The sequence below is a fragment of the Cyprinus carpio genome, chromosome A25 (assembly GCF_018340385.1).
Source record: "Cyprinus carpio isolate SPL01 chromosome A25, ASM1834038v1, whole genome shotgun sequence".
NCBI classification, from domain to species: Eukaryota; Metazoa; Chordata; class Actinopteri; order Cypriniformes; family Cyprinidae; genus Cyprinus; species Cyprinus carpio.
The window spans coordinates 9,075,120-9,095,913 of record NC_056596.1 but is presented as its reverse complement, the minus strand read 5'-3'; the positions used below and the strand labels follow the sequence as shown (position 1 = coordinate 9,095,913).

Here is a 20,794-nt window from a genome sequence, read left to right as displayed (position 1 = left end):
AAATAAATAAATAAATAAAAACTAGAAGATAATTAGCATTTTCAAGCCATTTTCAAATGGATTTTTAAAATGGCGGATTTCTAGCATGACTATAATGTGACTTTACATGTTTGACAAATCAGACAGGCCATATTTAGCATTTGTTGCTTGTGAGCAACTTTTAGCAATGTTTTAGAGCAAAAATTCATGTTTGAGGAGGGACAGTATGTAATTTGTGCTGTAGAATACAACTGGAAAGTTTCTTCTTTACAAGCTGTATAGGTAGTCCATATGAAGCATTGTTAGCTTGCCAGCAACTTTTAGAGTGAAATATTTGAAGTATGACTGTGTATCTATGCTGTAGAATAAAAGTGGCAAATCAGGACATTTTAGTCATTACATGGCATTGTAAACATGTAAGCAACATTTTACAATGTGTTTAGTGAGCAAATATATACTGTAAAATATTAATACTTATATACACATTTTACAATGGTAAAACGTGAAAAAATAAATAAAAAATTAAAAAACAGGGTTGTGTTTAGTGAGCAAAATCATGTTTGAGGTAGGATTTATATACTGTAAAATATTATAAATGACTTAAAAAAAACACTAAAAACTTTAGCATTATACTACCCCAGACTAAAATGCATGCTCCATGAATGATATGCTTGCATTGATCTTCAGTCATTACTTATGCCATACCATGTTTTGTTACCTGCAGCTTGCTGACAGTGTTTGAAGTTCATCTTCTGACATGATGGTATAAGTACAGAGATGCTATAAAAACATCGTGATAAATTAGGCTAAATAAGAAAGAGGTGATCCACATTGCGAGAGGGAGAATGTGAGAAAGAGAAAAGGAAGGCACAGTGATAAATTAGGCTTATGTGAATGCATAAATATATTCAGTAAGCTCTCCCAATCTATTAATGACAGCCGATAAATTCAGATAACGATGCCATGTCAGGACTCCAGCACAGGTCACCTTGGCTTTGGAGCTTTGGAGCCCTTTAAAGCCAAAAAGAAGAGCATTATGGAAAATAATGGAATTTGTGAGCTGTTTGTTTACTTCAGTAACAGGCTATTTCCTCAGGTCAATGATCACTTCATGCCTGTATAAAAATACCATAGATTTACATGGTACACAACAAGCATTGCCAACAATTCTGCTTTCCCCACACGGAATTGGGCTACTTTATTTCATTTCCACGGGTTGAAGCAACTCCAATAACATTATATTTATCCCCTGCAATGTGAATTTTAGCAGGGGAACCCAGCCAAAAAACATGTATTTTATCCCCCGGAATGCAATTTTTAACTGGGGACCCCCTTGAAACGCGACTAGGCTAGTTTTGAGTAGCGATTGGACGAGTTTTCTCGTGAAAACCTGCCAACCCTGGGTACATGCTTAAAAATAGAGGTTCCAAAACAGGGGGCAATGCCACAGAAGAACCAGTTTTGGTTACCCGAAGAACCTTTAAGTGAACAGTTCTTAAATAAATCTAAAGAACCTTTTTTTCATCTATAAAGTACCTTTTGTTTAATGGAAAGATTCCATGGATGATAAAGCTTCTTCAAGTTTTGTGTGAGTACGAACCATTCAGATTTTCTTTAGAAAATAGGTTTTAATATTCACTCACTTCTTTCATAATGTCTTTTGTAATGAAAAAGTACTAGATCAATGTAAATACAGCTTCTTCAATATTTACCATATTCAAGTGAAAAATGTCTCTATAGTCATTATTTTGTTTCACATTGCAAGTTTTACATGTGAATCACTGACTTGTTTTGCCCATTTCTGTCCCAGATTTGAACTGTACAGGATGGTTGCCTTGCTGAGTGTCTCTTGCAGTAATGCAAATCTGCATATTGATCTGAAGAATTGTGACAAATTGTCTGAAGAATTATTCTGCATATGAAAGCGTCATAAAGCCATTCTGATGGATCTGGGGGCTTTGCTCACTACCCCATCATCTGTAGGGCAATGCTTGCCTGATGTAATGGTCTAAAATACATCATCACTCCATATTTATTCCAGCTCTGTTGCTCTGTGCCACACATCACCAAAACAATGTGGATCGCTGCAGTCCTGTCGACCTTCAAAGAAAAGATGGATGGATTCATATGAGCATGTAAAAACTCACACTTCAACAGAGGCATAACAAGAGAATAGGCCTAAAAAAAGGCAATCTTTTTTTCATTGAATTGTATTCTGCATAACATCAGGTTCGGCATGAAATAGTGATATTCCACTGTTGTCATTTTTTCTGAATATCAAATAAATTTTATGTCATGATAAATATCAAAAACAAAAAAAAAAAAACACCAAAAAAATAAAAATTACCCCTGAAAAAATTTTATCAATGAAACCCAAAAAAAACTATATATATCTCCTGTGGTGTATACAGTGCACCCCAAAAAACATCTTCCATTTCAAATGAGTGAGGAATAAATGACTGATTATTTTATATAATACATATCATATAAACTGATAAAAAATGTTAACATTTTATATGTATATTTATTTACATTTGTGTGTATTTATACATTTTATTAATCTGTAAAACTGACAACCCTGTTATTGTCTGCCCTGTTACATTATATTCTAATGTACACTAAAGGTTAATTTTTCTACTTGAGATGAAACAATGCAATTTATTAACACTTAACACACATTATTGATTTTAAGAATGTGTAAACTTGTACAAAAAAATTCTCTTTTAAAGATCAAACTGTAAAAGGCAACTGTATTCTAGATTAATCCAATTCATCTTTGTCTGTATTGGAAGCCCATGGCCTTATTACCTATAGAGATGCAGTTCAGCTGACACATATTCATTATTCATGAAGCTTGGGCATTTCGTATTCCTTTTGTTTTGTTTGTGATGCTTTATATTCACCCAATCACAAAGGAAATATGAAACAAGATATTGATTCAGACACATTTCATGAGACAGTATGCAAATGAAACAAGCATCAGTCAAAAGACACCAACATGTATTTTGCCAGTTAGCAAGGAGCCACAGCAGCCCATGAGATTCCTTAATACTGTATGTAGCCCAGTGAATAAAAAAAAAAAATGATGCACCAGACTTATTAGTGTCACTAAGGTCACCATGGGTTGTGGCGAAAGACAACTTATTTATGTTCAGTGGGTGTAATAGTTCTTTATTTATTTATTTATTTAAAGGTGACTTACAGTAACCATCTCTATATAGTTTATGGTGGAAACACTTTGACAGATTTTTTCCCATAGAGCCAAAACATTGTCTTACAAGCAGTTTTAATTAGGAAGAAATGACCAGAGGCAAACTATATCCAAAAATAAATAATATATTAATAATACAAAAATAAGACTACTGTGTGTTTGTAAATATGGTAGCTGTCTGGCTCATATATATATTTAATGAAAAGAGCTCTTATAGTGAGTAAACATGGACTTTGGATTTCAAGGTGAATATATTTCTACACTTCATACACATTTTTACAAGACTGTAAACACTGTCCATGCAGAACAAGTGCTCTGGCTCATCTTTTTGTGTGGTATGTGTCAATACAGTGTACTGTATGTGTCTACAACTGTCAAACTCTACCATAACCCCCTGGTTGACAGTATACTGTATGCTTTAAATAAACTGAAATAATCTCGGCTATTCTCAAAAAATGTGATATTGTATATATTATTATATCAAATCTCTACTGTTAATTAAACATCTAGGATCATGTTTGCTAACATCAATAATGTGCAGGGAATGATTTTAGGGTTGTAATTTATGCTGTTATTATGCAGCTCCTCTGTTCCATCCTTGTTGCTGTGATAAAAAGCAATGAACTGAAGTGCCTGTGCACTAAATCATTTTTGACAAGTCAGTTTCCTTTAATTCACCTCTTTAATGAAGATAAACAACGTTTGTGTTGTTTGGAATTTGTAGCTTAAGTAAACAGGGCTGAAACCGATCTGCATAACAGCGGCATATTGAAAAGGGTTTTCCGGTGCTAAGCTTGTCAGTGTCACTAATGCGTAGGAGTGAATGGATGAGGGATACAGAGACAGAGAAATACGCTTTTTGAGGTCTGGAGGAAGTTTATCTAAAATCCAATCTCTCATGGACGAAGCCTTTTCACAGATCAGGGCTTTTTGACTAAGGAGCAAAAGTTCAGAGCTCAACGTTCCAATTTGTGCTGTGATTGCAGACAGCGCTTTTATTTGAATGAGTTCTGACTGCAAATATGCACTCAGCTGACCTTGGATATGATTTCTCAAACAGATGATTCCAAAGCTTTTGCTGAGTCTATAGAATTTTTATTTTAATAGAGAATGTTTTGAGAAATGGAAATATCAAACAGGCTTTGAAAATCATGATTTACATGAGGATTTGAGGATATTAGGGTGCCCAGTCAATTCCATGTCATTAATGTATGAATCCACAAAAAATAACAAGTTGCAATACATTGTAAATTATTTATTGTTGTTTAGCTATACTGTATATACAGTATTGCATCCTGTCGCTCAAAATACCTGTTTAATAATTTAATTTAAAAAATGGAATAATATTGTTAGGAGTCAAGACACTCAAGCTCAGAGGATCATTTTACTTTTGTTTCTTTAATCGTAAACCTACATTTCCAGCAAGATTCTGAAGCCATAGGAGAGCATGACAAATGTACACGTTCATAGAACCTACCTTTTTAATGGTCATTAAGTAATGACTTATTTAAAAGAAATACCTACTCTGAGAGTATGCAGTTTCTTTACCTCTTAGTATCAAAGGTAATAAAACAAATGGTTTGTTACAAATTCCAGCAATGCATAACACATCATATAATGAAAATGATAAAATGATTATCACATATTTCCAGCTATTTCAGTCCATGCACGTCGACGTTATTTTATTTATTAACTGGGTTCTTTTGTGATTTCTTTTCACGTCAACAAGACTAAACCTGTGAGAGAACATTGCTGAGTAAGTCAATGAAGATCATGTGCCAGAAAAGCTGAGACTGCAGTAAGTGAGCAGTTCTCTTGCACCTGGTTGATTTTTGTCCTAGAAAAAAATTATTTTAGATTTTCAGCAAGCTACAGCCATCCTCTTAACCTGAAGAGGTGGCAAGACTCGTCTGTTTACAGAGAACAAATGCTGTCTTTTTCCTAACCACAGGTGCAAGTATCATACCTTTAAGAAAAAGACCTCAGATGTGCTACGAATTAATCAAGGGAACTTTTGTCACAGCATTAGCCACAGTGTTCTTTAGCCACCATGGTGCTACAAAGCAGAAAAATTGATGTCATGCCTTTATTTGACCATATTTGATTGTCGTGTTTTTCATTTCCTCTTTGCCGAATTGTTTTTAGTAAACAAGTTTCTGTGGTGAAAAGTTCTCTTGACTTTCTTCTTTATTTTAAGTTGATGTCATGATTAGGTTCCTAAACCAGTCAAGCCTAGAAATATATTCAGTTTTTTTGCTGACAAATGTCCTATCCTTCAGTAATACTGAAGTGAAGCTCATGAATGCACCTGGAACAAAAGGTTTTTTATTTCCCCATAATCAGTTTTCAAGGGCATTCACTCCTTTTCATTACCTAGTGCATCACCACTGGGGAATCATGTCAGCGTTTCTATTTACATAAACACAACATGAAGATTGAATGTGGTTGCAGGGGTGAATTCTGGAAATGAAACTCCTAGAAATCCATTGACTTGCCCCAGCATGGGACTCAAGAGTTTTGTAATCGCAGTCTGCCGGAAAACATTAAATAATCCACAATTCATGTTAAGCAAACTTCTAAACTCATTACAGCATATAATTATAATTTACTGACCTTGACACTGTTATTTACTTGGCAGTCTATTTGGACAGTCACAGGCCTCCATGATTTTCATCCAAAAAAACATTCCATCTTAAATTGTGTTCCGAAGACGAACTAAGAATTTTTTTGGGCCATTTTTGGAACGACATGGGGGCAAGTGATTAATGACAAAATTTGAGTTAAGGACATTTTGGGGTGGGAGAATGTATCCTGTTAATTATAGTCTATAATTACGTTTTTTAAGTATTGTTTATTCATGTAAATGTTGATACCATAGTTGTAAACGACTGTAAGCATGCTTAAGATGACATTTCACCATCGTATTTTGAGGTTGTTTCATTTGTTACCTCACATATTAATTATTAGTAACTAATTAATATTGAAAGTTTTATCTTTGAGGGACTTTTTTTTATTGATGAAAAACAAAGTTTGCTTATTTGCAGATTATGTGTACATTTGCTACATTAATCAAAATTCTGTGTTGCACAGAAGAATGTTTCAACAAGCACTACACTACATTAAGTAAATTAAATTAAATTTAAACTATTTTACCAAACAACAATAAAATAAAATAAAAACGGGATTTTACTTCTAATCCTATGTTTAACCCTATCAATATAACTTCATTACCATTCAACAAGCAACAGAAGTATAAAGGGGATTTTACTTCTAATCCTATGTTTATCTTGTGCAATGTGATTTTTAGTCTTAAACGACCCTCAGTTTTTTAAATTGTGAAAAGACAAGCGAGTCTATTAGGTCTCCTGAAAAATACTGCAAACCTTTACCCAAAAAACCTTGTAAGTCTATGAGGAGCTCCTAGAAATGTAACAAAATGAAGTATTGACTGCTTTTCAGAAGAAAGAACACAATCATTTGTCTTCACTAAGAGGCAGGAACAAATCTTGAGAATGCAGGCCAAACAAATGATGGTGTGTTTGTCTGAAATAACGTACTGTCTGCCGCGAGGAGGTGAATACCGCAAATAGTGAGGAGAAAAACTATCTGCAAACCATCTCTGGCATGAGATATTCCTCTTGGATAGGAAGCAACAGAACCATCCACAGTTTACTGTGAATGTATTTCCCCACATCTCTAAATAATTGTTTATTGATCATTGAAGGAACTATATGATTTATGAAACTGCTAGCCTAGACAAAACTCTCCATCATTGAGTCAGTATGATTAGTATTTCAGAGCAGGGTGAAAATGCAGTGCCACGCCTGGCAAGAAATGTAATCATTTTCTGTCATTTACTCAGCACATGATTTAAGAGACTGCTGCAAGAGGATCCTTGACTGCTTTATGCAGGGACTATATTAAGGGGAAAGTCAAAACTTAAATAAAGATGGCACCAATAAACATTTAAAGGGCTAGCTCACTTGAAAATGAAAAATTTGTTATTAATTATTTACCTTTCTTCTGTGAAATACAAAAAGATGAATTAGGAAGAGTCATACACTGCCTTAGGAAAGGCAAACAGGTTTGGAACAACATGAGGGTAAGAAAATGATAACAGAATTTTTTTCAACACAAGTCACCATAAACTCTTATCAAGAAAGATGTTTCATAAGGGAGAAACGTCATACAACTTGCATTAAGGTGACTCAAAGGTGGTTTTCAATTTCCCATATTTCTCAGCTGTGAAGCAGAGATAAAGCAGCAGGCAGTGATTTTCTTTCTTTATTTTTAAATATCTATAGCCTTTATAGTTACATTACAGGAGAGGGTCATTTTTGAGCATTTGATTGGACAAAAATGGTGTATTGCAGGATGAGTCATCAACATTTTTGGCCCAGTTTCCCAGAAAAGAAAGTCTACATTTCTAAATGTCTCCTAAAATGTAATGTAAAGGAGTACACTATATAGCATATATACAGTATGACTTCATAAGCTTTGTGAAAGTTCAGATTTATTTAAACTTGATTGTTTTATTGTGTACTCTCAAACTATGCATGAAAATTTAAAAAGACATGATATAAACTGTGTTAATTAGAATAATGCACAACGCAATATTTTTAGACGGTATTATTCATCTGGAAATAAACAAACATTGCAAAGCTCTGAGCAGAAAACAACAAACTGTTTGCCTGAGGGCAGCAAGGAAAGTGGGAACTGGCTACAGGGTCATTTGTCACCTCTGTACAAAGCAAAAGCCCCAAGGACCTTCAAACTGAGACACACTCATATATAAGGACTTACTCACAGTGAGAGGTTTGTGAAAAGCAATATACACCGATTTTCATTCAGACAAAGCAAGAGATTGCCGCCTATTAATCATCTCAGGCCTGGACAGAGAACAACGGCCTTCCTTTGAGCATGTCTCCTATCGTCAGCCTCTTTATGTGATTTGGAGGAAATGGGTCATGACTTCCTGCGCTCGTTTTATAGCTGAACGATCTCACCTCCAAAGGTGAGGTTTAACAAGAACTTATGAGCCTGTGTGTGGGGAACATAAAGTTTGAAAGGAAAGTTCACCAAGAGATGCTTGTATAATGCTTTTCAGGGCTGGATTTAGTAGAGTGCTAGGGTGGGCGACGCTCCTCAAATTGTCTCAAAGTGTGTCATTCAAATTATTATTGTTAGCAGAAGTGACACTGGATTAAGTTAAGTTCTTTTAGGAGCCAGGTTGCAGTGGCTCCTGCCTCCTGCAGCTGAATGTTCGTTTAGTTCTGTTGTAAAAATATACATATTAAAAACTGTTGAATCAAGTTATGACCTTATCCTTATGAGTTTTTCTTTCTTTTTTTGAGCACAAAGAATGTTGGTAACCAAACAGTTGACCAGCTATTGACTTTTTAACGGTATGGAAAATGACAGAATGTTTATTTCTGGGTGAACTATACCTTTAATACTTTTGTAGAGCCACTTAGATAAACCTTGAGACCTTGAACATAGCAGGTTAGATCTAGATTTCATTCTTTTTTTTCATTCAGCTTCAATAGCACAATCTTTTTACTAGAAGATCTGATTAAATGCAGTCTGAGAGTGTTGCTGAAACTCAACAAGAGGCATCTGACAGCCTGAAGAGTGGGAAATGATGAATATCTGAAGTTTTCTGCTCAGCTATAGAACAGCAAGCCTTCCGGCAATCCGAACCGAGCAAAGGCACAGACAAAGAACAGTTTCACACTGCATATCAAAGATCATCTTCTGCAATCTATTATTAATCCAATATCACTATTAGCCCACTGGAGAATAGCACACAGTTTCATCAAAGCACAACCGCTGCAGAAATGAGTCAAAGTTTGGCTAAAAATCAAGTCAAGTGAGAAGCTTTCAGAAAGCTAAGCCTGATCAAGTGTTCGCTCTAAGTTTTTTGTATTTTCCCTTTTCTTTTTGAAGTTTGTAAGGGAGTGCATTTTACCCATACAATGTCCCAAGAGAGAATCAGGGTGTGAGCACAATCCCTAGCGAGCCAATTAAACCTCACAGAGCAAATGGAAAACATAACATACTAGGTGTAACAATCTCCACAAGGAGTGCATGACTTCAGTAAACTAATAAATGTTTTATCAAACCATTTACACTGTCCGGGTCTATAAAGACTTTCTCTCTAGTGCACTACTGAAGTTTTCATTGTTTTTCCGTTTACTATTCTGTCTGTGTAGACACTGCAAATATTGCTCTGAACATCTGAGCCACTTATCTTGAAGTTGATCGTGAACATGATACATGGTTTCTTATCATATATATCAAAGTCATAATGGTGGAGGTGAACATTCCCCCCAAATTTACACACTCTCCCTAAAGAAAAAGTTCACCTAAAAATGGAAATTGGCTGAAAATGTACACACTATCATAACAGATTTGGATAAATTTAGCAATGATTAATGTGAAGTTTGATGTTTTGTGTGGAATGGAGAATGTTGAAACATTCACTCTTACAAAGAAACTATAAAATTATATAAAATAGAAAAAATACTTTAGCAATATTAACTTGCTGTATTGTAAATACATTATCATATAAATTGTATATGTATATTCTCATGTAACGGTATTGTTAATTGTGTTGAATGGTTTGTTATGTTAGGAAACAATAAACCAAACAATAAAAAAAAACATCTGAAAATACATATAATATTATAAATTAATTTTAAAGTTTCATCATTGAATATCTCACAATATATAACAAAAACTATGTAATAAAAATTTTTTTATAGAATGTTAACATTGCACTATGATACTCAATGTAATTAATATGTATTACACACAATATTACATTTAAATTACAAAAAAAAAAAATTATTATTACAAAAAAATGTGTGTGCAATTTTGGGTCAGTTATAGCGAAATTCTGTGAACTAAAAAGAAGCGTCTAGGGATTTTCGGTGAGAAATTAGGAGTTTTCTATCAGCCACAGCCTAGACGCTTTCTTAGAGAATACAATAGCGCCACCTGCTGGATTGTAAAAACTGAGATTCTGTGGTTCTCATGCTGACAAGCAGCATCTGATTCAAGAAAACCAACAAAAAAGACAGGCATGGACAGCTTTATTGTAACTTTGCCTTCACATAACAGAGAAAGAGTTTGCATGTACATAAAGCCAAGAATGAATATGTCGATGTGGAAAAACATGATGAAATGAAGGACAAGCAGACTCCAATGGGAATGGTAAGAAAACAGAGTGAATGTTTTTGGATATGGTTTGTGTGAGAGATAAAATCACAATACAAAAAAAGACAAATGTCCATTAAAGACTCATTTACAGTACCTGTCATGAGAAGATGTCATGTTTTAGATTAAAATTTCCTAATAAACATCAAGGGCTACGTGCAAGGTGTCCTGTACATATGATCTGGGGATGATTGTATTAAACCAGTCAGTTGGGAATGATAAAACCATTGGCCCTTAATCTGTAACAGATGACCTAGTCCAATTATGTAACTCCAGCACCTGAATATAAAGCACTTCACGTAGCATAAAAATAAAGCACAATGAAGTCCCTTATTCCTGTAGTAGCTTGAATACATTAAAAACTGAATAAGGTGACACGTAGATGCCCACTACAGGTCCTGTTGTGGTTCCAATTCCTTCTCTACCGTCTTTTCGGATGAAGGCTGCATAATCTCACCCCGTCTGTGACCTTCACAGCTTCCTGTCTGGGTGCTCAGAGCGTCCCGCCCTCTGATGCCTCACTTCCAGGTGTTTGCTCTGGACTCTGTCGAAGTGCTGGAGCAGTTCACTGTAGTCGATGTGTGGCTGGGCTAATCGTTTGTCTTTGACGGGTGCCTTTGGGTCTTCCCTGAAAAAATAAAGCACTTGAGAATAGGCCGACTATCCAATCTAGAACTGTTTAGAGAGCATGAGAACTTACACGGTCCTCATGAGTTCAGGGTTTGGCACACAGCTGAGCCGATGGGAGAGCAGCTGGAAAGCTTGACTCTGAGGAAGCAACATCAGCAGGCCGTACAGAGCCTTGATGAGATATGGGTTATGCTCTACATCCAGTAGCTGCAGACGAAGGTCTGCAAAGAGAATGAGTGTTAGTGTACAGAGCTGACAATGATACTACACAATTTTAATGCGTTGGATGAATGGGACTCACAGGTGAAGATGGGGCTCTCGATTAGCTGCACAAGTTTATCCACCTCCATGAGGAAGTCCACAGTTACCTCCAGATCTCCACTGATCAGCTCTGATCAAGGTGTGTTATATTTTTTAAATATATATTTACAGAGTTCTGAACAATATTGATCAATTAAATTCAATTACTTCTATGGTAGCTTGTGATTACTGGATTTTTTTGTCATTATTTTACAAAGATTACACTCATTAAATAGATCACAGCTCATTAAATATTACAAATATTTAAAATCTAACATTAAAAATTATATTTAGTTCAAAGACTTTTCCCTACTTGCATATAACAGAAATTTCCAGATATTTTACACAAATCCATGACTGTACCTACACATAATTTCATTGTTCATTTTTTTATCACACAAATTCATTGTTCACCGTATACCTACACATAAAAAAAATTATGTGATAAAAAATAAAAAAAATATATATATATATCATATATATATATATATATATATATATATATATATATATATATATATATATATATATATACTACTGTTCAAAAGTTCAGGGTCTGTAAGATTTTTTTTTATTTATTAATTTATTTTTTAGAGAAATAAATAGGATTTATTTACACATTAAACTGAGTGACAGTAAAGACATTTATAATGTTACAAAATATTTCCATTTCAAATAAATGTTGTTCTTTTGACCTTTCTATTCATCAAAGAATCCTCAAAATGCATCTGTGATTCCACAAAAATATTAGGCAGCACAACTCTTTTCAGCACTGCTAATAAGAAATGTTTCTTCAGCAGCAAATCAGCATATCAGAATGATTTCTGAAGGATCACGTGACACTGAAGACTGGAGTAATGAAAATACAGCTTTGCATCGCAGGAATAAATTACATTTTAAAATATATAAAAAAAGAACAGTCATTTTAAATAAAAAAAAACAGTAATTTTTTTGATTCAATAAAATATTACAGTCCCCAAACTTTTGTGTTTGTGTGTGTGTGTGTGTGTATATATATATATATATATATATATATATATCTATATATATCTATATATATATATATATATATATATATATTTTTTTTTTTTTTTTTTTTTTTTTTTTTTTTTTTTATTTTGTTCATATTATATATACACATACATATATATATACATATACATATATATATACATATACATACATATATATATATATATATGAACCAGCAACTAGCATACAGAATATTGAGTCAGTCTGAAACAGAATGATATATTATAAACTCTTTACAGAAAGGATACAATTTCTGGATGAGGTCGTATGCATGCCGATAGTTCTGTGTCAGGAAGCACAGCGACACAGTGGCCACTGGATTGTGACACCAAGAGCGATAGAGGCAGCAGAAAAGAGCACAGCTTTCCTGATGGGCAGGAAGTAGAAACATAAAACAATGCTAATGAGCACAGATTAATCCTAGTCCTCAAAGCAGATGTTACCTGTGTGCGCAAGTCCTTGAGCTGGTTCCGCAGCTGGAAGAGTTCGGCCGAGGTAAGCAGAATAGTGTTAAGTGTCTGCACCATGGTGGAGGCAAACTTCAGATCTTCCTCCTTGAGTAGGATGTCTGCCATAGAGTGAAATATGTTCTCCGCATGCAGGAGGAGACACAGCTGCCTGTTGGGAAGTAGACAAGACTTACTGACAAAATCTGTTTATACTCAGATTTACAGATGTTTCTACTTGGACTACTACAATTTTCCTAGGTTTAAACCTTTGAGGCTGGATGGTTTTACCTGATAATGAAGGCCCCTCTCATTTCTAGAAGCTTCCTCTCTAAACTGAAGCGCTTGAGCAAATTAATCATGAACTTGTAGAAGTATGAATTCATGCTGGGAGTGGAGGGAGATAAATCTGTCACCTTACAACCTGTCAAATAACAAGTCCTTGTTTGATTTCATGTTCACAAATCACAACAGTTTGGTATTAATCATATGAACAGATAAAAAGAGGACCAGGAATTGGTTACCCACCAACCACCACTGGCTGCCCATCTCTGACCCCACCTGGAATATGGAGCTCTGTTTTGCTGTCTGAGTTGTTGCACGACCCAGACGCGTCCGTCTGACCAGCAGGTGATGATGCAATTTCTGCTAAAACCTCCAAGTCTTTTAAAATCACCTGTGAGAGATATTCATTCTTTAAAATAGCAGCGTCTGGTAGATCAGCACTGAGATGATTGGAAATGATGAGGACTTACTTCATCAGATTCATCTGATAGTGTCTTCAGTAACATGGGGAACAAACTATCAGTGTGCTTGAACATCTGGCATGGAGATACAGTGGAAGAAATCTTTTAGCATTGCACTTTTTAGTATTGAAACTGCATTTTTAAAATGGCATCTATAGAAACCTTGCGAGGGGTCTTGATGTACAAATGGTACAACCACTTCAAGACAGCGATGCGAGTCATCATTCCGGTGGATGAATCGTGTAAATGTCTGTCCAGTACTTGGACTATGCCATCCAGATCCAGAGTTACCGCAGGCCTGTCAGAACTACACAGCACACAACAAATCAGAGATCTCGTAGAAATCCTACAATAGCTTCTGATCTTTTAACTAGACAATCTGCACTCTCAGAAAAAAGATACAAAAATTGTCACTGGGGTGGTACCTTTTCAAAAGGCACACCTTTGTACCTAAAGAGTCCAGAGGTATTGGTACCTTAAAGGTACATATTAGTACCTAAAAGGTACAAAAGGTGTACCTTATAAAAAGGTACTGCCCCAGTGACAGCTTTTGTAACTTTTTTTTTCTGAGATTGTGTTGTTGCTTTTATTCTAGTAAACTACTTCCTGTTCTTCATGTTACACTATAAAGTAGAAAGATATAAAGTGTTTTTTGGCATTGACTGTCAAAACGTACCTTGCTGGAGTAAAGAAAGAGATGTTGCTGAAGCCTACTGACTCCTGAGACTCATTTAGGGAATCTAAAACCAGAAACAGAAATATAAAATCAAACCAGGCAATGTTTACAAATCAAATTATTTTTTTAGTATTGCAGTGTATTTAAAATGACATATTTCTGGATCATTCAAAAATCAAAGAGTTGCTTACATTAAGAAAACAACGTGGAAACAATTGCTGCCACTAGCAATTAATCTTATTTTTTTTTTTTACATCTACAATACAAAGGTCAGTTAGATTTTTAATGTTTTTAAAGATTTTTTAAGTCAATTATGCTCATCAAGATGGCATTTATTTGATCAAAAATACATCAAGAACAGTGATATTGTAAAAAAAAAAATTCAATATTACAATTTAAAATGAGTGTATTCTATTTTAATGTATTTAAAATTTTCACAAGCCATTACTACAGTTTTCAGTGCCACATGACCCTTCAGAAAACTTTTGAATGTTACTGTGAATAAACAAGACATTTCAACTATAAAGAAGCATTTGCAAAAGGAAAAAAAAAAAAAAAAAAAAAGTCTAGATGCATTGGCCGGGAATCGAACCCGGGCCTCCCGCAGGCGAGAATTCACTTTCAAATGCAGTTGCCATATTTGCTCACTAGGTGGCACATTTCAATCTCTCTAATGGTGTACACAGGAGGCGACAAAATTGGTGCTTCAGTGGTAGAACTCTCGCCTGCCAGCAGGGGTTCGATTCCCAGCCAATGCAATCATTTTTCTCATTCCTTTTTTTCACTTTATTTTGTTTCCACAAATTTAAATAAATAAATGAAATTAGAAGAAAACAAATGAGTAAAAATATTATAAAAAACACTTGCCATTCAAATCACTCTCTTTCTTAGATGGAGACCCATCGCTCTGAGGGGAAGATTTGGTCTGTGATTCTTCATCATCTACATCATCTTCAGGAGTCACAAGTTTCATCAGGCTATGATTACAAGCACTGGCAGCCTCTTTAGTACCTGCAGACGGTTTATTGAGGAAATGGATCTGAACAGTGACACCACCTGATACTACCAGAACCATATCAGTATCACAGAAACATTTAGCTAAATAGCACTGCATGCAAAATGTACTCTCAGCCATTGCATTTTATAATACATATGCAACCACAGTTTAGGATACTCTTTTTGCGGTCATCATAGGAAAGGCAAGGCAGCACTGCTGTCAGAATGCCAGAGGAGTATGGTAGTACCACTCTTCCAGCAAGCTGAATGAATTCTCTCATCCATGTCATCGAAGTCAACTGGATGAGATCGTAAGCTGCAGGAAGACAAAATTAAAAGAATTACACTACTTACCTAAAATAAGAATAGTACAGTGTTTTAAATCTGACTCACTGGATTTTGATTCATCAGACACTTGACAGTGGATGACTAAGATGTTGGCCATTTCTGCGAATTTGACACTGGAAGGATTCTTCTTAATTTCTTTCAGGAACTCCCCCAAAACCACCTCACATCTATTGAACAGCAGCTGTTAATGTTCTTTAAAAATGAGGAAAAGGAAGCAGAGAAAAGAGGAAGAGGGAGAGACTATCACAGGTAAAGGGAAAGATAATGAGACATACATCCGCCTGATCTCTTTGCTGCTGTCTCCAAGAATCTGAAAGAGTCCGTCTAGAAATTCTGGCAGATAATCCAGGAGGTTGATATCAGGAACCGACTCCAACACATGGATCTGGAGCAGTCCAGCCATCATAGAAAGTCACAATAGCATAATGGCAGTTACCATTGTTATTGTAAAACTATTAAAAATGGTTTTTAAATCTAAATCTCAAATTAAAACTAAAACTATTAAGTCATTTTTTTTAACTATTAAAGGGGTCATATGATGCGATTTCAATTTTTCCTTTCTCTTTGGAGTGTTACAAGCTCTTTGTGCATAAAGAAGATCTGTAAACCTGCAAAGAATAAAGTCTCAAATCCAAAGAGATATTCTTTATAAAAGTTAATACTCGTCCACACCCCCCGAAAATGGCTCGTTCTAACACGCCCCCACATATCTACGTCACTATGTGGGAAGATTTGCGTAACGCTGCCCAAATGTTCACGCAAAGAAAGAAGACGTAACATTTATTCTCTCTATTCCCGCCGCTGCCATGTTGTGGAGTCGCTGTGTGTTTCGTTGAACTGAAACTTTGTTTGGCCTTTCAAAAGAGGACATGACCAGAAATCAGTGGTTAGGTTGTATTTCAACACTGTTCCTGAACAGTTCAACCCAAATATTCAGATGTGTGCAGCGCATTTTATGGAGGATGAGGACTGTTTCCTGATCCAGTAGCCTGCAATGCATCTGTGGCACAACGGCTGTTTCTATAAAGTTGGGCAGTTCAAACTTTGCAAGGACAGTCTGGCCTTCTGACTCACAGCCTGTAAGTACGTTTTTTTATATTTGAATAATTTGCCACTGATGATTTAAACGCGAGTTTTGAGCAGTAGAGTAGGCTTGTTGTTTGTTGTTTCTCAGATCACAAATGCAGACATGGTTTTATGTTTACGCAGCGCGATACGCAACGCAACGCGTAAAAAGACAGTATAAGTCATTATAATCATTAATTATGTCCCCACTGGATGCAACAAAAGCCTCATTTTTAAATGGGTTTTATTGGTTTTGTCTCATCTATCGATGTCCGGATTGCGAACTTATCTTTCTGTATAACCGGATGTTCTTAGTGAACCGGTCGAAGCAGTTCACCAAACCGAACTGAATCGTTTGAAACAGTTTGCGTCTCCAGTATGCACTAATCCCCAAATTACTTAAGTTATTCGGTTTATAAACGTGCCTTACCCTCCCTCTGACACTAAATAAAACAATATCCTGAGTTATTCAGTTACTCCTAACAGTACAATGACTGAACTGCTAAAAGAGAACCGGGGGGTGATGGGATGTGCACGAGCAGAGCAGCTGGACTGAGTCTCATGCTGCTGGTCTGGGAGACGGCATCACAGTATGTTAAGGGGCGTGACATTTCCGTCACACGTTTGAGGCATTCAGTCAATCAAAACGCACTGAATAGCTGGCCAATCAGAGCACACCTCGCTTTTCAGACTGATGAGCTTTGTAAAAATCGACGCGTTTCAGAAGGCGGGGCATAGAGGAGAACTATAATGTACATTATATGGAAAATAATGTGTTTTTTTAACCTTAAACCGCATAAACACATTGCATTAAACCAAATACACAAAATAATGTTCTTTTTAGCAGCATCACATGACCCCTTTAATATAAAGTAATAAAATAAAGCATAATTGTTAGCTAAAAACATATACAAATAAATCTGTTGTGTCCTTTTAAACGTTGCAGATTGGTGAAAGTGCTCAACTCACCCAGGAGATAATGAACTGGCGGGCATACTGGTTGTTTGAGTAAATCCTCTCACGCAACAGTGGGACAAAAGCCACTAGGTCAAATTTGTTGCTCTCTGTTACAATGTCTTAAAATAAAAACCAGAAGTCATTATTTCATTTGATACCCCCAAACTTGAACGGTAGAATCCACGTTTCTCATTTCAAACTCACCTTAAGAAGCCGATCCAGGAGCTCAGATCCACTCTTTACGTTTGGATCAGGATCGGCAGCAAGCTGTAAAGAACAGATCGCATGTAAGGTGAGTCTGTGATATCACCTCTTACATATGAAATATGTATATATATAAAAAAAATAACTCTGTCATTAAATGTTTATGGTATTTTAGAAAGGATTATAACATTTCACAAGTGTTATTTTTTATTATTTAGTATTTATTAATATTTTGAATTAGCTTTTATTTACATTTAAGCTCAAGTTTTAGTTATTCGTTTTGAGTTTTTTTAAACTTCATTTCTATGTAGCTTTAACTAATTCCTTGTTTTAGTTTTAGTAACTTATTTCAGTTAGATAACAAGGCAACATTTCTATTTCTATTTCAGTTTTCACCAAATATTTATATTTCATTTCAGCTTTATTTCAATTACGGTAAACTACTTTTAATAGTTTTAGTCAGTGTTACTTTAAGATCACTGAGATGGTAATATAGTTTATTAATATTTCAAATTTGTTTGTTTAAATACACATATATTTTATTTTCATTTTAGCTAAAGTTTTAGTAATTTTGCAGCGTTTCGTCATGTTTCTTGTTTTTATTGTATTTATACAGTATTTATTAACTTTTTTACAGTTTTAATTTTAATTATTTTAGTTATTAGAGCTAATGTTTATTTTATTTCATAATAACCCTATAACTGACAATAAAAAACAGCTTTTTACGCTTAAGAAATATTCAATTTAAATCTTTAAATGGCATTGATTACTAATTACTAAAAATGATTTTCAAATAAATATTTAAAACAAGCATGGAATACCATGTGTGATTCATTTCTACCTTTCATGCATACATCTAGACATGAAGGCACATCAGTTTACCTTGCTAAGCCCATCAAACAGCACATTGAAGTGGGGCAGCACTGCTCCCCTGGCAACCTTCACTATATTGTAAAGGGCCTCACAGGCGTAGTAGCGCAGACGGCTGTCAGAGTCATTGAAACAGGTAAGAACTGGATCAATGAGTTCTTTCAAGTACAATCCAGAATCCTGAGTAGTACAAAAGATAAGATAAGATAAACATAAGCAAAGCCTCCATATTAGCTTTGGAATTTCAAGCATACTGAACGCCTTCAACCAAAAAAACAACTAAACAAATAATCCAATGTTTAACTAAGAAAGCACTGAGCACTTTTAGGTCACATACTTTTCCCAGTGCAATGGAGCATGCCGCCAACCCAATGAGGCCTCCTTTTCGGCTGTGAGGGTGCTGGGAGAGCGCAAACTCTGTGGCCAGTATCTGGATGACATGTCTGATCTGTGCAGAGTTGTTCTGGGCTACAAATTCCCGCACAAGCCTGGCAGAGGATTGGGAAGAAGCGATCACAGTGAATGAATGGAATATAAATAAAACAGCGTTCTACTAATTCATTTATAACACTAGCTAGTCATACTTGTATTTATGTAATAGACTTCAGTGCTGTTTGGACTATTGATCATACGCATGACTAATAAGATCATGTGGCAGCATGTCAGATGACCAGCTCTCCATCTGAGCAAAGTAACAAATGCCAATTACTTAATACAGAGAGAAACTAACGATGCATGTTAAAATATAACTTACAAGCTTTAGAATGGGTGTCAGTGCAGTTAAATGGGTATAAACAAGTCTAACAGTAATTGAATGCAAATTAATATGACATATTCCAATTTGAAAGCATATTCTCTCAGATTATGACTCACTTTTCAATCTCAAGAGCTGCCACCTTCCTCTTCTCGTACAGTTTGTCGTTGAGAGCTCTCACAATGTTTGGTGTCAGTGGAGAAAAATCCTTTTCTGTGTTCATTTTTTCAAAGTATTTCCGAAAATAAACTTAAATTACAAACAAAAACTGTGAACGGTTAAAACTGATCTGTGAATAAAGCTCAGTGAATACAGAGAAAGTCTCGTCAGATGACAGCTCAGTTAGTGTATGACTGAATTAATATTTTGATGTTTCATCCAAGACATTGTTTACAGACTAGACGACGCCCTAAAATGTAGTTCCGAGGCGGACTCTCATCACAAGCATCACTTATATAATAACAGGACCTGCTGTCTGCGACACTAAACTGAAGATGAGAGCAGTTACTGCCCAAAGGAGAATAAAAGCCTTAGCAGCTCTATGAACGTAAATCACTCAGAGACGACGATCCGAGAAACCGCGATCGTTTCAGTACAGAACGTAAACCTGATGAATATTTCTTCGCGGGTGATATCAGAGGTAGATCGCACTGTTTTTCAATATAACCAACTGACCGAAGCCGCCATATGCCCCGGCTCACATGACTTCCTACAAACAGCGACTGGTTAATCGAGCGCCGATCAATGGATTTGTTTTGATTACGTCATACGAGTCACGTGTTCTTTAAAAACATACGCTTGGAGATGTTAAGGATAAATATTAAGACGCTGTTAAATGCTGTCATTTGAGAATATGATTGGTTTTAATAGGTTTACGAATAGTTATGTGTATTTATTTGAACATATTGTGTATGAACACAATGTATAATATGTTATGTAAATCCATGATATGTTTCATAATGTATTTTGTATATGTGTGCTACTTTATTTATTTATTAATTAATTACTTTTTTACTTCATTATTATTTATTTTTTTCGTCGGTAAGTGTCAAGATGACCAGGTGTCACTCATCAAATTAATTAATTACTATTTTTCCTAAAATATGCAAGCATCAATGCACGTACACATTGCATATCTCTAAATGTCACGGACTTTTAATAGAAGAACATAACGCACATTCCATACTCCTTAACTCTGATGTCTGACCCACCTGTCTGGAAACATTGTGAGAGATCCAGTTGTGCAGATTGAGTACAAGTGCATCTATCCGTACATCAGTAGACTCAGCCTGGCATTTCCCATCATCTCTTTCTCCAGGTAACACACTGATTTTAAAAGAAAAGTTCACCCAAGAATGAAAA

At 35.4% G+C, this 20,794-nt stretch overlaps 1 protein-coding gene across 2 annotated transcripts; it reads right to left on the bottom strand.

The window, feature by feature from the left end:
* Positions 1 to 10,267: 10,267 nt before the first annotated feature.
* Positions 10,268 to 20,164, bottom strand: LOC109072234 (vac14 homolog (S. cerevisiae)). Of its 2 annotated transcripts, none has more exons than XM_042715356.1 (19): positions 19,552 to 20,164; positions 19,016 to 19,166; positions 18,691 to 18,858; positions 17,809 to 17,871; positions 17,617 to 17,724; positions 15,858 to 15,967; positions 15,628 to 15,749; positions 15,413 to 15,550; positions 15,106 to 15,249; positions 14,239 to 14,302; positions 13,725 to 13,869; positions 13,572 to 13,637; positions 13,345 to 13,492; positions 13,108 to 13,240; positions 12,814 to 12,988; positions 12,619 to 12,737; positions 11,340 to 11,419; positions 11,109 to 11,259; positions 10,268 to 11,036 (listed from the first exon to the last, which is right to left on the bottom strand). In XM_042715356.1, exons 1-19 carry the CDS (start codon positions 19,653 to 19,655, stop codon positions 10,880 to 10,882), a joined length of 2,346 nt encoding a protein of 781 aa, XP_042571290.1. In that variant the 5' UTR covers positions 19,656 to 20,164; the 3' UTR covers positions 10,268 to 10,879. The 2 variants fall into 2 exon arrangements, with proteins under 2 accessions (XP_042571290.1, XP_042571291.1); XM_042715357.1 differs by having other exon boundaries at positions 13,378 to 13,492.
* Between the last annotated feature and the right edge of the window lie 630 nt (positions 20,165 to 20,794).

What these genes read in the sequence shown, in the direction of transcription:
- LOC109072234 (XM_042715356.1), bottom strand. Translation starts at nt 19,655, where the DNA reads ATGAACACAGAAAAGGATTTTTCTCCACTGACACCAAACATTGTGAGA. An exon ending in AGCAAAGAGATCAGGCGGAT is followed by an intron (nt 15,750 to 15,857) that starts GTATGTCTCATT and finishes GCTGTTCAATAG; the next exon opens with ATGTGAGGTGGTTTTGGGGG. An exon ending in CCTGAACTCATGAGGACCGT is followed by an intron (nt 11,037 to 11,108) that starts GTAAGTTCTCAT and finishes TTATTTTTTCAG; the next exon opens with GGAAGACCCAAAGGCACCCG.